The 19,720-nt window shown below is 40.3% G+C and overlaps 1 protein-coding gene across 12 annotated transcripts in view; it reads left to right on the top strand.

The window, feature by feature from the left end:
* FHOD3 (formin homology 2 domain containing 3) overlaps positions 1 to 19,720 on the top strand; it is a 373,066-nt gene that overhangs the window by 28,447 nt on the left and 324,899 nt on the right. For all 12 annotated transcript variants that reach the window (XM_057423039.1, XM_057423037.1, XM_057423036.1 and 9 more), the window contains exons 2-3: positions 5,874 to 5,980; positions 17,583 to 17,647. In XM_057423039.1, coding sequence (XP_057279022.1) covers positions 5,874 to 5,980; positions 17,583 to 17,647 — 172 coding nt within the window. The remainder of the gene's footprint in view (positions 1 to 5,873; positions 5,981 to 17,582; positions 17,648 to 19,720) is intronic.

Here is a 19,720-nt window from a genome sequence, read left to right as displayed (position 1 = left end):
AGACAGACTTTCAGTAGTTTGTGTAGGCATGGTAAGGTGTATGTTGCCTCCGTATTGAATTGCTACCCACTGGGCTGCTGAAGTGAGAAGGCTAGTGTTTATGTGAGGTGCTCACAAGTATGTGCAAGGAGGAGCAGGTGGTTGTACTCAGTCTGTAGGTGGACGTGTGGGTTTCATGTGTTTGGAATCATGTTTTGTACTTTTCTCCTCACACCTGCCGCCCTCTGGTTTTAGGCATTTCTTGTGTATTACAGGATGCTAAATGCAGTAGATTAAAACAGTAACTGAATTCAGGTTTTTTTTTTTTCCTTTTTCTTTCTATTCATTTATCTAGTTTCTGAAAGTGGCAGTGGTCATTTATTGGCATTGGATAACTGGCTGATAGTCACCTTTTCCCGCTTCTGTTCTTCTTCTCCCCTGCTGTTCCTTGCTCCTTTTGGTGATATGGTTTAACTCTGAAACTGAGAAATGATGAGCTTTCCTGTTGCACAGCAACAAGGGCTTCTTTATGAAGAGAAATGTGTGTGACCCCTTTCTGTGGGTCAGTGCTTGCAATGAGAAAAAAGTCATCACTGGTATACTGTTATCGAACTATTTGAGTCCTCTTAAGCTTGATGGCCTTGTAGTACAAATTATTTTGACCCTAAAGGTTCAGGGACTAGCCACTACTGGCTGGATTTGGTTACATGCAAAAGAAGATGACAAGCCAAGCTCCTGCCCTATGTTCTTGAGTACCTGGCAGCCTGTAAGGAAAACTTGCATGAATTGGTTGCTTAACTTTTCCCAGCCTGTGTGTTCATGTGACAGACAGCCGTGTTGACGCTGAGGGCTCTGCGGGTGCTAGTGAGGTGGGGATGACCCCTGAGGTGGGGCAAAGATCGAGCTCTGCACCTCTGACCTTGCTCTGCCCGTTTCTGGTTATAATTGAAACCAGGACACCCTTCTCCTCTTGTGTGGTATGATTTCACTCTGTAACAGGTTAAATAGCAAAGGATGAGGCAGTAGGAAGCTCTGCTTTTAAATGTTCTGATATTTTAACTGTGCTCAACAGTTAAGTTTAATTGTGCTCAACTTCTCAGTGAAATTTATAACAGTGTAAGTATAAATTTACAAGAGTATAAATATCACTTGGCCTTTTTTGTACTTCCTGTTAATTTTTCTTACGTTTCCCCTATGTTTCCTTACATTTCCATTTTTCTGTGGGAAAACTTGATTTCATGGTTATTTAAAGAGTTTTTGTGATGATGACGCACAAGGACATTAATAAAATTTCTTCTGTTGAAATTATCATTGTTTCACTTTAAAAAATCCCTTTTCTTAAGTATTTACATAGAGATGAATGCAACACCTAAGATGAGTGTTTATTGTACACAAAATAAAAATTGTGAATGTAACCTTGAATCAGGGGAGATTCAGATTGGTACAAGAAAATTTTTCATAATGAGAACAATTAGCTATTGGAATAATCTCCCCAGGGAAATGGTGGGTTCCCCAGAGCTGGGCACTTAAGATCTGCCTGGGCAGGGTGTTGTGCCATCTAGTTTAGGTCCTGCTAGGTGCCTTCCAATCTGGTATTCTGTGATTCTATGACACCCCCTTTCCCTGATGTGGACATATACAGCATGATTTAGTCAGTAGTGATATGATCACATACCTTGAAAGCATAGGGTGGTTCTACTCTGAACACCTCCTGCACGATGTTGTGGGACTTGTCTTGCTTCCTGAAGATGTTCGGGAAGTGAATGAAGCAGGAATCTGCAGGAGAGAAGTACATGTGATTACAGACAGTAGATAATGCTGTCCTGAAGTTCTGCCGTATAGCTACACTTGTTTGGCTCTGACTTCTTAGGCAAAGCTGTTCCTCCTCTTCTGAGGGCCTGCCTCAACAACTGGAATACTGAAGAGTTAAACAGAATTGTGAAGAGCAAAGTGAAATAAATAGAATTAATTTATAAAAAATTGAATAGCAGTCTTCTTTGTGACTATGGGAAACAACTTGGTTGACTCTTCTTTGAAAGGCTGTCTTTATGGATTCTGCCTTTCAATTGTCCTAAAAGAAGATGGTGTTAGTGAGGATTTTAACATGAATTCTGATCACCGGGAAAAGTGTCATGAATGAACTACATGAGGCCATTTTTGAGGGTCTCCAGAGATGGGAGAAGTGATTCATAGTAGATATACAAGGCATTAATGTTTCTCAGAGGGGAGAGACCAGCATCTTGAATTGTTACTAATAAGCTCTAATGAGTGAACATCAGCCATCCTTTGTGTTGAAAAAGGCCGGCAATTTACTAATTAAAAATAATTCATAGGATGGCTTCTCATGTTGTATTCTGCCTGTAAAACGTGTGCAAATGAAGCTTAGAGGCAAAGTAGCAAAGTGATCCTATATGAGGAGGATTTGAGTTCTGTTGCCTTAAAACCTCTGCTCCTTTAAAAAGTGTTGTTTTGATCCCTTCCATCTCTGTGTGTACACATACATGAGAATCAGAATAATTCTGGCAAGACACAGTGTTAAGTAATGGAAATAAAAGATACTGTGTTTCTCCCATTACCCTAAACTCCTATTAATGGATACAGCGTAAAATGTGCAGCGCTTTGAAACCTGAATGAATACTATGCGCAGCTGAAACTATGGAGATGAGATGAACATAGGTAGAATGTGCTAGTCTTTATTTTGTACATGAAGTTCTTCCTGTTCTTGTGCTTTTTATATACTAAAGTCATAAGATATTAGTAAAGCACAGTGCCTTTTCCCTAATTATTCAGTATAATTGGAAATTGTGGGCAAATTTCCTAATCTCCATAGTGACAGCAGAACATTTATCTAATTGGAGTTTGCCTTTTGGCATTACTTTGAATAAATTAGCATTTATTAGATACCCTGGGCTACTGGGAAAAAAGTTTCCCAGAGTAGTATTTAGTCTTTCTTGTCTAAAGAATGTATTTTGAATTAGCATAGGTTAATAATATCCTTTGTAACTAGAAAGATAGAGTAGTAATACTGTTGTTATTCTTAGTGACAGAGGCCTGTACTTGGGGGCTCTTTGCTTTAATTCCCAGGAGTCAGAGTAAAAACTTATGTCGCCTTATTTGATGACTTACTCTTTCCCCATGGGGGGAAGAAAGAATAGAACACAATTGAAATACAGCTTTACTTTCACCCTCTACCCTTTCTCCAGAGGATAAACTTAGAATCATAGAATAATTAGAGTTGGAAAGGACCTTAAGATCATCTAGTTCCAACCCCCCTACCGTGGGCAGGGACACCTTACACTAAATCATATCACCCAAGGCCTCGTCCAGCCTGGTCTTGAACACTGCCAGGGATGGAGCATTCACAACCTCCCTGAGCAACCTATTCCAGTGCCTCACCACCCTAACAGGAAAGAATTTCTTCCTTATATCCAATCCAAACTTCCCCTGTTTAAGTTTTAACCCATTACCTCTTGTCCTATCACTACAGTCTCTAATGAAGAGTCCCTCCCCAGCATCCCTATAGGGCCCCTTCAGATACTGGAAGGCTGCTATGAGGTCTCCACGCAGCCTTCTCTTCTCCAGGCTGAACAGCCCCAACTTCCTCAGCCTGTCTTCATACGGGAGGTGCTCCAGTCCCCTGATCATCCTCGTGGCCCTCCTGTGGACTTGTTCCAACAGTTCCATGTCCTTTTTATGTTGAGGACACCAGAACTGCACACAATACTCCAGGTGAGGTCTCCCAAGAGCAGAGTAGAGGGGCAGGATCACCTCCTTCCACCTGCTGGTCACGCTCCTTTTGATGCAGCCCAGGATACGGTTGGCTTTTTGGGCTGCATGCACACACTGAAGCCGGCTCATGTTCATTTTCTCATCAACCAACAGCCCCAAGTCCTTTTCCGGAGGGCTGCTCTGAATCTCTTCTCTGCCCAACCTGTAGCTGTGCCTGGGATTGCTCCGATCCAGGTGTAGGACCTTGCACTTGGCATGGTTAAACTTCATGAGGTTGGCATCAGCCCACCTCACAAGTGTGTCAAGGTCTTTCAGATTGCAAGCAATGCAAAACAAAGTGGTGTGGACCAATCCAAAAATCACCCTCTATCACTTGCTAATTACAAATGGGCTCTACTGTAGTAATTCCAGTGTACCTAATCCAGAATAATCAAAGGCTATTTGTGTTCTTTTCTTGCATATATAAATCAGTGACAGGAAACTGGGTGACTAAGTTTTTGGTATTGACTGCCAGATAACAAGTGTGGCTGCTTTCCTGAACAGGTACTGGAAACCATAAATTTGAGGTGAAGTTAAAAGAGGTAATTCATCAAAGATGGATTCTCAATTGATTTTCTTTCCTAGTGTTAAAAAGAGCAGAAAGAAAAATCCATGGATATGATGAAAGGTTCGTCATTTCCTTTCCTTGAGTCACTGGCTGTTCCAGGCCCTTACTTCAGAGAGTTGCTGACTACCAGCTGTGGCAGAAGATCGGTATGAAGTATACTGTTAAACGCCCTATTCTCAAAGTGGTCTTTGCAGCAGGAATGTGCCATTTATACCGCAGTGGCCTTCTGGTAGATGGAGGCATGCAAAGGACCTGTCAGTTTGTTTTGCCAAATCCAGAAGAATGAAACATCTTCTGTTTGGCAAGTCAGTCTGAGAACTGCTTAGCTACAGTACTGGATTTTGAATGTAGTAGCACAACACATCTGGGGCTTACAATATTTGTGAACATGGAACCAGTTACAAAAGGGTGCCTAATGCTGTGTTGATACACAAAGGTTGAGAGCAGCCTGTTCAGTGGGCTCAGTGATGGCAGTTTCTTTGCTTCCAAGGTGGTTTCAATAAGCAGATGGTCACTTACCTCAGTAGTGGCGAGGTAGGACTTTCACCTGCCCTTTGGTGAATGTATTCTTGTTTCCCTGCCCTGGGAAGGCTTTTCTTCCTCATACCTTGAGATTTGACACAGGGTTATCTGATGGCGAGAGAGGAGCTCATGTTACTTTTTAGCTCTTCCCTCAGGCTTCTTCAGTTACCCCTCTTGATCCAGTAATTATTCTGGATTCCTGTGCAATGAGTTTTAGAGTGGATCTTCCTAGGCCTTCTCCTGTCACTAGCTGCCCATTAAAAATTTCTATCTTTGATTGTACCTGGCTTTTTTTTAAGAACAGCTGGAACAATTAATGGAGCACTCAAAGATAAGGGAGGACAGGATGGAAATAAAGAGGGCTTATTAATTGCTCTCCCCCGCTTCAGTGTCACTGCAGGCAGGTTCCTGCTTTCAGGTCTGGTCTCTGGTTACTCAGTACCTTTGTAGGAAGTTGGTAGGGGTCTCCAGTCCTTCCCCTAGTGCTCAGAAGGTATTCCCTGCAACCTCTGAGGCTGGTAGTGCATTGCTTGAAAATAAGAAAATCTGGGTTTTGCTTGACTGCATTCCTCATCACTGCAGCGCCCTATCTCTTGGCTGGCACACCTTGTACTATCCCTTGGCTGTATCCTTCCTTGTTAAGGACGTTTAGTAACACATGAAACAGCAGCTTCTTCCTTCCACCTCCATCCAGAGGTCCAGAAACTCTACCTAAATATACTGTAAGAACAGAGAACAGTAATTCATATCCTAAATACCATGTTTAAGTGAACTTAACTTTGCTCGCAGGATTCTAAAGGCGCTGTGATGAGCCCCTCCAATCTTCTCCTATATGTTGAAATAAATAAATTTCCCTGTGTCTGTTGTTTGTGTTGATATTGTCGTGACCAAACAAGGTCTAGTGAATAGGGACTCCCAATGTATAGTTTGGTTTTGCAACATCTTGTCTGGGGACCTGGAAAATGGGAAGGCTATGTTAGAGGTGTAATAGAGAGAAGGACTGCTGTAATCTAACGATCTGAATCTTGTTCTACAGCTTGATGACTGTACCCTGCAGTTGTCCCACAATGGTACCTATCTGGATCTAGAATCCACCCTAGCAGAACAAAGAGATGAATTGGAAGGCTTCCAGGAGGATGCTGGGTAAGTAAATGTTTACTAAATTTAAATAAATAAGGGTTGAGGTTTCAGTGCGTGGTTAACCTGGTATGTTCAAGTCATCACAGAAAAAGAAAAGATAAAGTTCTTTCCTCTGTGCGCACATACATCTCCTCCTTTTTGTGATTAAAAGTTTTATGACTTCTATCTACATTCACTCTTATGGTTTTTCTAAAAGAAGACAGCATACTTTAAGAAGTCTGTCCAGATGACTGTCTTGACTAGTCTAACAGTTCTATAGTTCTTTGGAACTTGATAAATGAAGGTGGTTGGTTCTGAGAACTCTGAGATCTTTCTGATGTAATTGTTGATGTAGAAGATGATATTGGAGTATTGCTCCTGAAGTTATAAGTTCAGTTTCTTTGTGCCTCGGGATTTAAGTCTTCCTCTTACATTCTTGAAGAAAAGACCTGTATCAATTTCTTTTGTACTCCTGGAATTGATTTAGCCAGCCAGAGTGTACCTCTGAGAAGTGAAAGTGAAAACAACAGTTAGCATCAATGTGTATCTGTGTGAATGCATGCGTAAAATTTGTTTTTTAGAATAGGTTTTGTTTTGTTGTTGTGTTTTTGTGTTTTTTTTTTTTTTTTTTAAATTTTTTTGTGTTGGGCCTTTTTGGTGATTGTCTTGTTTGAGAAATAAAATGAACAGTCTAAAACAACTTTTCCTTCCTGGTTGCTATATTGGACTGGATAGCTATAGTTAATTTTATGGGTGCGTTTTGGCATGGACTTCATGCACGTGAGTAATGCAGCTGTGCCAGAAGGAAATTAACTGTATTGTGAATTGGTCAGGGTTTGTTAACCCTAAGTGATGCAGCCCTTTTGCTTATACTGATTTCTTTGCTTTTTGTGATAGCTGTCTTGCTTTTGTTTGATGAATACTTTTTACAAATTTAAACTGTGCCTCTGAAGATTATTTTCTGTAGAGGAGAATTTTAAATAAAACGCTAGAGATACCTATGTGTGCATTTGTGTACGTCCTCATACATACCAGTTTTGAGCATGTTTTGTAAGTATTGGCAGATAAAGAAACAGTTCTGTTAGAAATAAAATTATTTAGAAGAGAGTTCTTGAATAGACATAGTAGCCAATACAACTGAACTGATCCTTCCTGTACCATAGAAGCATTGAATAAAGAAGTTGATCTAGTCTTCAGTTTTATGTAGAGGTGATAAAAATTGTTGCAAAGAACAGCAGGTTCTTATTTCCAGCTTTTATAACCAGTTGAAAGCAGTAGCATGGAGGAAAGACTTTCTTTTGATTTTCTTTTTTTTTTTTTTTTTTTTTTTTTTTTTTTGGTAGTAGTAGCATGTGCCAATATCTCCTTGCTAATTCTAGTAGTTTTAACTTCATTGCTTCTGATCCCCCACACCAGCATCGCTAAGCAATTTAGCAAGAGAGAGATCAGTTGTTGCTTTTCCTGACAACCTCTGCACTTGAAAATAAGCAAGCTACCTTCTACCTTGTTTTATTTTCTGCCTCCTTTGGGCACATCAAATCAATTACATGAATTGTTCCTGAAATGTTATTCTAGTTTTCTCTGTGGTGGCTATCCTAGGTGAAAAAAAATAAACAAACAAAGCATGTAGAACTAACCTTACTGCTTGGAGTTGTCTCTCTCCTGTGTTATTTTGAGCTGAAAAATCAGGTTATGTTTCTCTGTACTTTGCGTGTGTGTGCAGACATCCTCTTAACTGTGAAATTTGTTGCAAGAGAACAGTAAGATGATAGAGAGTAATCAGAACTTTAAAAATCTGTGTGGTAGCTTTCCCATATGACTCGGTAACGTCACTTTGGGGTAAATACAACTCGTGATGTTATTCAGAAAAACAGAATATTCTTAGACGTAGGATAGCAAATGCAGCCAGTAATGTCTCCATCCCAGGTTTCTAGCATACTCCATTTTTGGGCCCTGCAGCTCTGATTCTTTCCCTGGGAGAGACCAAGGTGCTGAGCTGGAGTACTCCTGTGCTCCTAAGATGGAGTTGCTGGCTGCAAACACTGGGGCTTAGCAGCAGCCCGCTATCTGGGAGAGACTGGCCACAGAAACCACTTAGTCTTTTGCTTTTTTTCTCTCTGGGTCATTTCAAGGTCCTGCTCTTAATCTTCAAAGCTTTTAATTTTCTAAGATTAGGCTACCTCAAGACCTGCCTTTTTGCTATGCTGAGGCTGCTGTGCTCATCGGGGTCACTGAAGTTTGCTGAACTCTGAATGAAGGATTTAGTGGCTGGATATTCGTGAAACTTCTGATCCTGAGTTTTGGAAACTCCTATTAAGAGTGACCAGAATGTCCTGCAGTCTGGCTGCTTTCAGCATCTTTTTGCCAAATGTTCCTGTTTGCCCAGACAAAATGATGGGTGAAGTTTGGTTGGTTGTTTTTTAATCACATTGCTGAAAGGAGACTTATAAATAAATCATGCATGAAACACAATTTTATGTGAGAGGCTGCAGGTATCTGTTTTCTCTTGGAAGGTTTGGATGAGCATAGTGAAAAATTAGAAGGATTTTTCTTGAAGAGGAAAGAGGAGGATGATGGCTGGAGGTTTATGATGTTTATCTGTAAATAACAGGTGTAAGAAACACATGCAGTCATATGTAATTTACATGAATCCTCTTCTGTTACTGAATATAGTGAAAAGAGGCTTTTGGTAGTTTCTATCTACTACAGCAGTATCTAAACTTCCATTTAGGGAAGGGGAAAACCCAACATACATGCCAGCTCAACCTCTAGGGCTAGCTGAGCAAAACATGGACATGGATGGGAGTGTTCTCCTGTGTCTACAAGTCTTGCTGCTGCTGCTTGCACCTTTGGGAATAGCTGTGGGATTCAGGAGAATAGGATCATCTTTATATGGTTTTTTTTTTTGGGGGGGGGGTTGCTGACAGTCAGGAGGGACAGCTGGCCAAGCAATGAGGCTGGAAATGGGTCATAAGAGCATGTAGGAAAACTGCCATTCTTTTCAAATCTAGCATGTATTCATTGCTCTTTTCCTTGTTTTTTTTGTTTGTTTATTATTATTTTTTTTCCTTGCTCCCAACACAAGTTACTCTGATGCTTAATTGTGTAAGGAGGTAAAGTGGAGGTAGTTTAGGTGGCCTGGCTGTTTTGTTAAGGTGCCTGTGACAGTTAATGCTCTTTTCCTTTTTTTTTACTTGTCATTTAATGGAGCAGCAAGAATTATCAAGAGGTTTATGTATTTAAGTTACCATAGAATTGCCCAAATTGTATTTATAGGCATGTCTTAAAAAGGCCCACAAGGTAATGCAGTCCTAAACCTCAGAACACAAAAGTTTCCTCAGATGGCATGTTGCCAGCAATGGAGATTTCTTTGGGAAATACGTTCTCAAGGCTTCTGTTCAGCAGAAAGGTTGTTTTAAAGTACTTCTGACAAATCACTTCATCTCTGATGTCTTTGCATTCCTTCTAGACACCCTGTCCCAAGCCATTTTGACTGTGTGAGTCCAGCTTAAGTTGGATGCCAGACCTTTTCCCTCTTGGTGCTGCTGTTTGTTCTGAGCTCAGACAGAATAGACATCAATGGAGTCTGACGGGGATCTTTAATATTCTTCTTTGTTTGAGAGCTTGAGTCATGATTTTATAGCTTGTGGTTGTCAATACCAAAACAGCTGAGTCTCTCCCCCACTTTGCCCCAGAATTTACTCACAGCTAGCTGTTGTCAAGGGAAAAATCTACATCTGTACCAGCATATCTGTGGAAACATTTGAAGATTTGCTATTTTTGCATTATAGTGATTACTGCAGGCAAATGAATGCAGTAAGAGTGCTTTTCCCATCCCCTCTCCGTAAACAGATCATCTGTAGGGCTTCAGATAGGGTGGCCAGAAAGCACTGGAGGACTGCTCTGAACTCAATTCTTGTTGTGAGTAAACCCATTGATTTGAGAATCCAAACCTTGAACAACAGCAGCACTGCATGCACCCACCATCTGTCAGTGCAGTTTGAAAACCAGTGTAGTATTGCAGAGTAATTGCCTGGAGCATGTGGGCAGGCAAGGGAGTTTGTGCTGTGTAATTAGTAAAAGCTGTGAACTTGCTACACTTCCTATTCCACAGCAACTAGTCACGGTTGTGCTCCTTCCCCATGGTTAATGCAAGGGAGTTTTGTATAATCAAGCTCATACTCTGTTTATCCCATGGCAGTTCATCTGTCTGTGTGTGGGGTGTGTGTGTTTGTATTACTACTGACTAAACTAATAATCTGCTTCTGATAAAAATAAGTGTCTCTAATTTAACCTTCAGTTGTGAACTAACAGCTTAAACCACTGCAAATCTCTGACTAGCTTGGCATCTCTGGTACTGAAGCAGTGGAAACTAGCGACTTTGCCAGGGTTAAGACCATGACAGTACAGCAAAACAGTGATTTATTTCATATTTACTGCTCAGTAACTGTGCTTGGTAGCAAAAGCATTGATGGCCCAGCACTAAATACAAAGCCCACTTCCTAAATGGAATTAATATGGGGAAATAACTGGCCTGAGGACAGTTAAGAGTTTGATATAGAAGTTATGAAGGAAGGACCCCTTGCGAAATATGCTAATGGAAAACTTCCAGAAAGCAGAAAGAGACCCAAAGAAGTATGTTGATCAGTACAAAGCAGAATTTGTTTTTATGTACTTATGTATGTGCATGCATGTTCTACTGCAAAGTAGGGCAGTTTTAAAATAGTGCTTTCTGAATCTGGCTAAACTGATCACACCATGAGAAAGAGCATAATTGGCCAGTTAAGCTTTGAAATGTGTTCCATGTCGCTTTGGGTAATCTCTTCTTCAGGTTACCTTTTTTTTTTTTTTTTTCCGTATCATCAATGAAAATCATAAACCCATTTTTTTCATAGTTTTTTTTTTTTTTTTTTCTTCAGTTATGAAAAAAATTAGAGCTCTCTTTTGGTACTATAAGTCACAGGTTAGTTATCAGGGGCCTTTGTGAGAATGAAAATGATTATGCAGGTGCAGTTTCCTTCTGCTCTGCAACTATGGAACTTCTAACAAAGTTGGTCTGGTACTTTGTTTTCCTGGAGCTGAAACTGTGGGTCCCATGATGTTGTTGAGAGCACCAGAGAGACACTTTTCCTGAAGAGGAAGAAGCATCAAGTGATCCATCTGAAATCCTGGTATTTCAAGGCATCTGTTTTTCCAAGTGCAAAGAGGGTTTTCAGTGTGCAGGTGATAGCAAAACCACATGACCAGAAATTACCCACTGTAAAGGTTCCTGGAAGGAATGTACAGCCCAAGTCTGAGAGCTACTAACAGCAGTGGGAAATATATAACCTAAGAACTGGAAAGCATTGGTCGACTGATGTGTCATCTCTGAAGTATGTGATGTGAGGTTCACAAGAAGCGAGGAAATGATTCTTCTGGTTTTGTGTTTTACCCAGAAGCAGTATTATTGTTAATAGAGCACTTCTAATGCAAATATCTTCACCCTTTGCCAGCTCATACAGTCTTATTTTTTTTAATGCAAAAATGTAAGATGGAGACTTAACTGATCATGCTATTGGTGCTTCACAAAACAACAACATGAACTTACTGCTGAAAACAATTTTATGTGGGTTGAGCTTTTGGGGTGGAAAGGGACACAGCTCTGCTAATGAACCATAGAATGGTTTTGGTTGGAAAGGACCTTAAGATGATCCAGTTCCACCCCCCTGCCATGGGCAGGGATGCCTCATGCTAGGCCAGGTTGCTCAAGGCCCCATCCAGCTGGGGCTTGAACACTGCCTGCTGTTAAAAAATGGTCACTTGCTGACTGTGAAGGCTGAAGTCAGCTCAAATATTTTAGGAGCTGTTAGAAGGTTATTGTTTTAATGTGTAGAAATTGAACAATTAACAACAGAGAAATAACCAGCATGATGGTTTAGTGTGAGGTGTCCCTGCTCATGGCAGGGGGTTGGAACTAGATGATCCTAAGGTCCTTTCCAGCCCTGACTCTTCTATGATTCTATGTTTCTGTGAGTCAGAAAATAGGGGAGAGAGTGGGGAAAAGGGATGCTCATTTTCCAGCGTCTGAGGTTTGCTTGCATACAAACTACTAAAAAGGACAAATGGACCAAATGTTCCACCATTTAACGTGCTGCATTTCACAGTGTGTGAAAGTGATTCATTGTCTTTTGGCAAAAGTTATTGCCTTGTGGTGAGGTGCACAGAAGACTCCACCCAGACCTTTACCAACATGTACCCAGAATACATTAGCAATAAGTAATTGGGCATTACTACTGTGGTTTATAATGCGTACTTGCTGAATCCCTTGAATGTTTCACTTAACCCCTTTGAGTTTCTCATTTTTCTTCCTTCTTCTTCCATCCTATTTTTTTTTTTTCTAATTTAAAAAAGGAAGAGAGGATGAAAACCTTGCCTAGTAAATGTTGTGTTTGCGTAAAGCAAGTGGATGTAAAAACCCAGCACCTCAGTGCCAGTCTGTATATAGTCCTTATTTGCACAGTTACATGGGCCAGGGTGCTTTTCCTCTTGTTGGCATTCACATGTGACATATAGGTAGCTGGCAGGGAATTTTTTTGTGTGGCATATAGGTAGCTGGTAGGGCATCATAGAATGGTTTGGGTTGGAAGGGACCTTAAAGATCATCTTGTTCCAACCACCTGCCATGGACAGAGATACCTCTCACTGGACCAGGTTGCTCAAAGCCCCATCAACCTGTTAGTTGTTAAATTCATGCTGATAAACACAAAGCATAATATAGAAATAATCCACAGGGGAAAAAACACATACAAGTCTCAGCGTGCTCTTGCTTATACCAATAACCTGCAATATTTTGCCTGCCCAGTTTTTGGTTAGGGAATATGCTATTAGGATTATTGCTACCTGGATTAGTCAAGCTTTAATTATTTTTATTTTTTAATGAAGAGTGAACAGGCATCTGAATAGTGTCTGTTTATTTATTTTTAACCGCTACTGTCAAGTGATTGTTATTTTAGTAAATGTGTTACTGTCCAGGAATGCTCAGAGTAAAATCACTGTGTTAAATAATTAGGTGAATTGCAGATGTGTTGCAAGAACAGAATGCAGACACATTCTGACTTCACACACAAGTTTTTAGATGGAAAAACTGAGGTAAGAAAGGGTATTTCACTGACTTCATTTAAAGATGAGTGCATGTGTTTGCCTCCAACTGCCTGTCATGTACCAGAATAGGTTACTGAGTGCTGTCATCCGTTGAAGTGTACTGGAGATGAATCTTAGCATTTAAAACACTTTTAAAATATTTATTTTATTTCCTGAGCTCTTTTGTTTCCATTCTTCAATGAGGATAACATGAGCTTGAACATGACAGTTGGATTGTTGGATGATGGTCTGTGAAGAGCTTCAAAAAGGTTATTTGTTCGGGTAAGATTTTCAGAGGACTTTCAGAGTGATTTTTAATGTCTCTCTCCATGCACATGTGTGCTCTCTCTCTCTTTCAAGACTTGGCTTTCATACAACATATTTTAAGTGTCAGATTTTTTTTTTTTTTTTTTGCATCTCCTGAATCTGTAGTTGAATAGAGAAACATATCATATTGAAACTGCAGTCAAACTGTATCTTAACAGGTTTGAAATCAAAGCCTTGGATTTTTGCTGTCTGATTAAGAGCAGGTTAAGAAACACTTTCCTTATTGTGTGTATGCTGGCTTGCAGATCTCTTTCAGGGAAAACCTGATAGACTCAAGTGCTTGAACTCTGGCAAAAATTCCATCTCTGTGCATTCAACAAGGAATAGTTTGTTTTTCGCTGCTGATGTGGAGCACCTTAAACTATGAAGCAACTGACTGTGAGGCAATATGCCATTGTAGCAGCATTTTCCATGAAGGGTGCGTGCAAGTGAAGATGGAAATGCATGGGTGCTGAAATGAGAATGTGAGAGCCAGTTGCAAAAATAATGCTCTACAGAGTGTGTCTGTTGCCACACGCTTGCTTCTGGTGGCATCCGATGTCCGGGCTTCTCTTGTGGGAGTCAGTGACTCCTTGCACTTAGGGATTGCTGTTGGATGCTCATTGAGCTACTCCTTTTGGAAAAAAACACGTGATTATTGGAGAAGTTTGACAGTCCACCAAGAAATCTGAGTGCTGTGAGAGGCTGTAACAAAATGTGCAGCATGTGTTAAATGTGTGCTTTGAAAGCTTTCCATGAAGAACAGCATCTGTGTTAAGTTTTCATAATGGTTAGGCTGTTACATCAGGCAGACATAGATGCAGAATTGTTATAGGGTAAGTTGTCAAGAGCTTATTATTAACTGGAAGTATCTATCAAAATGTTGTCAATACTGTTCTTAGTTTCCAGTCATTGCAATAATGGAATACCCTATGTGATTCTGACTATAGATATTTTCAAACTGAAATTAAACCAGAAGTGATAAACTACTGTGTGTGTGTGTATATATAGAATTATTATTTTTTTAAGTTTGAAGTACCTATTGATAACTCTGGAATTTAAGTCATTGACAAATTAAAGCTGAGTATTGAATTTGGAGATAAGATGGGTTTGTGATAGATTACAGATAAGAATTATGGGTAGTCAGGGGCAAGGATGGCCAGTGGTTCATAGAGTTGAGTTTCAGCATAATGGCCACATCTCAGGGAGGCTTTAAAGCATACCTTTGTGTGTGCTAAAGGTTTGGAATAAGGTTCTCTTCTATATATCTCACACCAGTACCTTGAAAGTCAAGTATTGGATATAATATCTGGCTTTTGGGGATCCATCTATGGATTTACAGGTTGCAGAACACTGGGCTTTTTCCTTCCCCATCACTCTACAGGGACATCAGCTTTTTACTTATTCCATCTGTTTTTCTGCTTTCCTGAATACATGCCAGGGCTAACTCTATCCTTAATGCTTGCTCTGTGGTACTAGGAATTGGAAATTAGTCTGCCTGCTCCTAATCAATAATCTGTGAAACTGGAAGAGATGAGCTTTATGTTACTGGCTTAACTGGTTTTCTAAGCTAAATCTTGGGAGAGGAAAACCAGAAACATCAGCCACTCTTTCTTCATACTTCTTACCTAGGCAAGGGTGGGGGAAAGGGAACACAAACAGTTTTACTTCTGACTGGAAGATCCAAAACTCTTATCCTTTATGCTTGCTCAGTGTAAGTATTACTACTGTTATTAAATGAAAAAAAGCATGTCAAGAACATCTCTGTATGAAAATTGTTTTCAATTGGAAATGGCAGATACTAGGAAGTGCAGCTTTGCACTGAGGGAATTCAGTGGTCGCTGTTCCAAAGTAGCAGGCTACTATGCCAGTGTCCTGTTTTAGATAAATCTTCCATGTGAAGGGGTAGGAGAAACTAAGCTCACACCCTCAGAGTAGCTGAGTCCTGGCTTTTGATGTGGCAGATTGACACCTTGGTGGCTTGGCTTTACTTGATCACAGCTGGGCAGGGGAGCTGTGGCAAGAAGGAAATTGAAAATGGTTCCTTTTTTGTTCCAGATGGAGACCCTAAACCCTGAGTTCTTCCTCTTTTGTTTCCATAAAAGAGATTTCTTCCTTTTGTCTCAGCTACTAATAGAGGAGGAGAGGTTTAGAGATCTTTTATTGTCTTTCAAAAAATTACAGTGTACCATAGTAAGACGGTAATGACTCTTGTGTGAGGCTATATATCAGTAAGCAAAGCTACAATTGGTATTTTCAATTTGGTACCCTGTGCAACAATTGCAAATTAAATATTCCAGAGGAGTCCTTGTGCTCCAGTGGGAAGGGGCAGCTGTTAAAAATCTGCAGGAGCGAGCACAGGAAAAGACTGTGTCCAACCAGAGTGGCAGGAGGAGTTTAGGTGGGCAGGGAGTCAGTCCTAAACCTAGAACTGCTCCAGGAATCTTTAAAATCTAGGCTGCAGGCAGCTCTTGTTGGTCAGAATAGTATGTTGCTGCTCTGCACTTCAGACAGAAGTGAGAAGGTTTGCCCTTTCCCTCCTTTGCACTACTGATGTTCAAGCAGACCCATTAAAGAGCAATTTGATTTAAAACTGGAGTTTTATAGTTTTTTGTTTGTTGTTTTTTTTTTTAATTATTTAATCTCTAGAGAAAGGTTGCCATCCTGAAATTGGAACTGGGGCCTCTACAAGCAGGTACATAGTTCCATGTTAACTACTTTTTTTCAGTTTCTTAATGTGCTTTTCCTGTGTTTTTTTTAAGAACAATATTTTTGTGAAAGTATCTGTCACTACTTCACTGACCTGCCTTCCCCTGCAAATTTTTCAGGGAGATGATATAAAACATGTTCTTTTGTAGTAAATAATGAGAAATGTTTGTGTTCCTCTAAACAACTGTGGGCAGGAAAACAATCAGGTGGAGAGGAACTTTTGTTGTTATCTGGAATTTAGTGGGTTTGGTCTAGTCAAATTACAGCCAGTGGAAAATTCTTCTGAGTGTCTTTGTGAAGGGTTTTGCCCTGAAATCTCTTAGCAGAGCTGTAAAGTGTATAACTGAGAGGTTGTGCTGGTATTAAATTTGCCTGTAAGTTGTATATACAAGTGGATCTAGGGTTTGCCTGGTACATGCTAAGCTGCACCTGTGTTCTGAAACCACTTTTGCTTCTTGTATGTTTTCCCACAATAAATTCACAGTCACAGAACGGCTGAGGTTGGAAGGGACCACAGGAGGTTATCGGGTCCACACTCCCTTCTCAAGCATGCCCCCCTGGAGCTGCTTGCCCAGCAATTGCATATTTAGTTTCAGGGAAAAGAGGAAGAATATGCTTCTCTATAAATAGAAAATACATGAGGGCTTTTCTTACCCTCCTACTTTCCACCAGATGAGCAGGCTTGGATGCAGGGGCAAGTCACTAGCCATGTCCTAATGTCAGTTTGCAGGTATAGCACAATAGAAATCAAGAATAGTGCTCTTGTCCAGATAAGTATTAACTGCATTTCTTCAATTTGAAAAACAAATAAGAAATGTAGCAGCTAACTAAGATGGAGTCATTCCATTTAAGACTGTGATGGAACTGAGAGCCAGAATGAAGGACGACGACTCTTTTTTTTTTTCCTCTTTACATGAAAAATGTTTACATGAAAAAGTTTTGCCTCTTTACATGAAAAATACATCTGTCTTTGTGAGTTAAAGACTGATCAAGGTAAATGAGCAAATGTATGAAAGAGTAAGCAATGTCTTGCTTAATCTTGCATTGTCTTTTATGCTTAACTTATACCTACATTTAAAATATTTCTGTGAAAATTTAAATGTGCAGTCATCATTTGGTACTTCTCTAACATGGATTTCTAGAGTGAGTCATTGTGGTGGGTTGACCTTGGCCAACTGCCCATCCAAACTGCTCTTGCTTCCTCTCCTCAACAAAAAGGAGGGAAAATATGATGAAAAAAGTCATTGGCTGAGATAAAGATGGGGAGCTCACTCATCAGTTACTGTCAAAGGCAACACAGGCTTTAACTGCAGAAAATTAATGTATTGCCAATTAAAATAGAGTTGGATGATGAGAAGCAAGTACAACTCGTAATACCTTCTCTCAGTCCCTAACCTTTTTTCTTAGGTTCAAATTCATTCCTTCTGTCCCAAGTCTTCTACCTCCTCCCTACATCTTTATGTATTTTTTTTTTCCCCTCTTCTCTTTTTAGGAGAGGCAAGAAGCACAGTATAATTCTGAGGACCCAGCTGTCGGTGAGAGTTCATGCCTGCATTGGTAAGTGAAGTTCCACATGCCTGAAAGAGAGCAAATAAACAGAATCAATCTCTGGGAAGTAAATCTGAGGAGTATGAATCAGACTTGCTGTGTTCCAAGTTGAGGATAACGGCCAATAAATTGATTTATTTGTTCTGTTTGTTGCGTGTTAAAATTAGGTGGTATTAGTTACATTACCCTTCATAAAGTATGTTAAACAGCCGAGGGAAGCATAGCATTTGACAGTGGGGTGAGATGGCTGGATGTGCTTTGGAGAATCTTGGATTATCTGTCTTGTCAGAGCCTTTGTGTGTGCCTAAAGACTGTTCTGAATTGGGAAGCGGTTCTGAAAAATTGTTGGCTGACAGCTAACTTGTGCATGTAATGTTCATTGCTTCACATCTTGCAGATCTTGGCCACATATTTGTCATTATCACAGTGTCAGTGTCTTAAAACCTCTGCTTAAAACAATGCTGTCACGAGGAGAAGTCTAATGAAAGTCATAATGTGCGTGTCACAAGAGCTTTAAGGTTGCGTAAACGGAGGCTGATGTGCTGTGATGATGTTAATATGTTTTCCAGCATTCTGCAGACTAGAACGTTTCGCTGACTGTTAGTGGCAAAGGTAATGCTCAAGTTCTGGTAATATTGTGATAGATGTTATGAGTGGCTGGTTTAAAAAAATTAGAAGAAAATCCTATATGTATGTGCCACACTTGCCGGTTTTGTTTTCAACTTCTCCGTAATAGATTTCACACCCTAATATGTTTAGCTTGTTGCTGCTTCAAGAGTTCGTAGCTGAAGCATTGAAATATAGATATTTTCCTTAAAAGGAGGGGGAGAAAGTCAGAGTTTTGTATTATTTCTACAGTGCTACTGCTGTTGGAAGATTCAGGCTTTAAATACAACTAAACTTCTATCCTCTGCCCCCAGGACATGTTATGAAATGGCCTTTCTTGGGAATCTGAACTGAGCATAAGCAACCTACAGAATTCCTCAAATACCTCCCATTGAGAGCGATCTCTAGGCTGCCTCGTGCAGGAATAGATTCTCCTCTACTACCATTAACTTGAGGAAGAACAGTAGAACAACCCTTTGTGTTAAGTATTAGAGTAGAAACACTTCGAAGTCTAATGAAATTGACAGCACTTTGAAGAAGCTTGTTCTTGTTCGGTCTGGGAATATACTTGGCAAAATAGGCCAGTGGAGCGAGGCAAGTTTTCACATTTCCTGGACTGAGGTTTTATAAAAACAATTCTCATGTAAATATTTTTTTCCAGAGTGCAGCCATCGAGGAATTGGAACACACCAGGTTCTGAGCTTTCATGTGTGCTTGCTTTGTTGTTACCTGTTTGCATTCAAGCTCACTGTGGGCAATTAGGCGTATTGCTGTGCATGTATTTTAATTGTTCCTGTTTGGAAGTGTCATCCTTTGTCAGGTGCTGTTATACTCTGGCAGCAGTGATGCATTCAGCAGTGAGTATAGAGGAAGCGAGGCTGCAAGTCCAGATTTCAGACTCCTCAAGCTGAGGTGTGTTTGGATATGGGCTTTTGGCTTTGTTCGTTGTAGGCAGAAAAGCCAAATGCAAAATCTGGTTCTGATTTCCAACCCCCCTGCTGACATTTAGTTTTTTAGGGTAAGCTTTTGTTTCAGCCCATAGCTTGATATAATGTGGTTTCTTCTCTCTTCTTTTTCATTTTTACATATCAAATACACATTTGGTATGGGGTAGTTTGAAAGGGTCAGGAACACTCTGTGGCTGTCAATACTGGCCTTGCTTGATGACCTGTGCCTGACAGTTTGACTTGTCATGGGGTAAGAGGGCTGTTACCCACTGGCACAGTGGGTACTTTTCTTCCTTTTGTGTGTACTTTCACATCGGCTGCCTGTTAACGTCTTTTTGGCAATAAAAACATTAGGTTTAGAGGTTAAAATATGTGCTGCACATTTGGAATAGAAGTCAGGAGTTAGAGCAATCTTGAGAGCGTGTCACATCGAATGAAACCATGTTGCTTTGACTGTTTTTTCTCAGTCTCCACAATATCCATGGAGAGCACTGTGATTAGCAATATTACTGAGTTTGCAAAGTCTCCA

The sequence above is a fragment of the Pezoporus wallicus genome, unplaced genomic scaffold (assembly GCF_028554395.1).
Source record: "Pezoporus wallicus isolate ANWC-B61680 ecotype Strahan unplaced genomic scaffold, APGP_CSIRO_Pwel_v1 contig_749, whole genome shotgun sequence".
Lineage (NCBI taxonomy): Eukaryota > Metazoa > Chordata > Aves > Psittaciformes > Psittacidae > Pezoporus > Pezoporus wallicus.
Note: the sequence above shows the minus strand (reverse complement) of the source record. Positions and strands in the feature narration are given on the sequence as shown.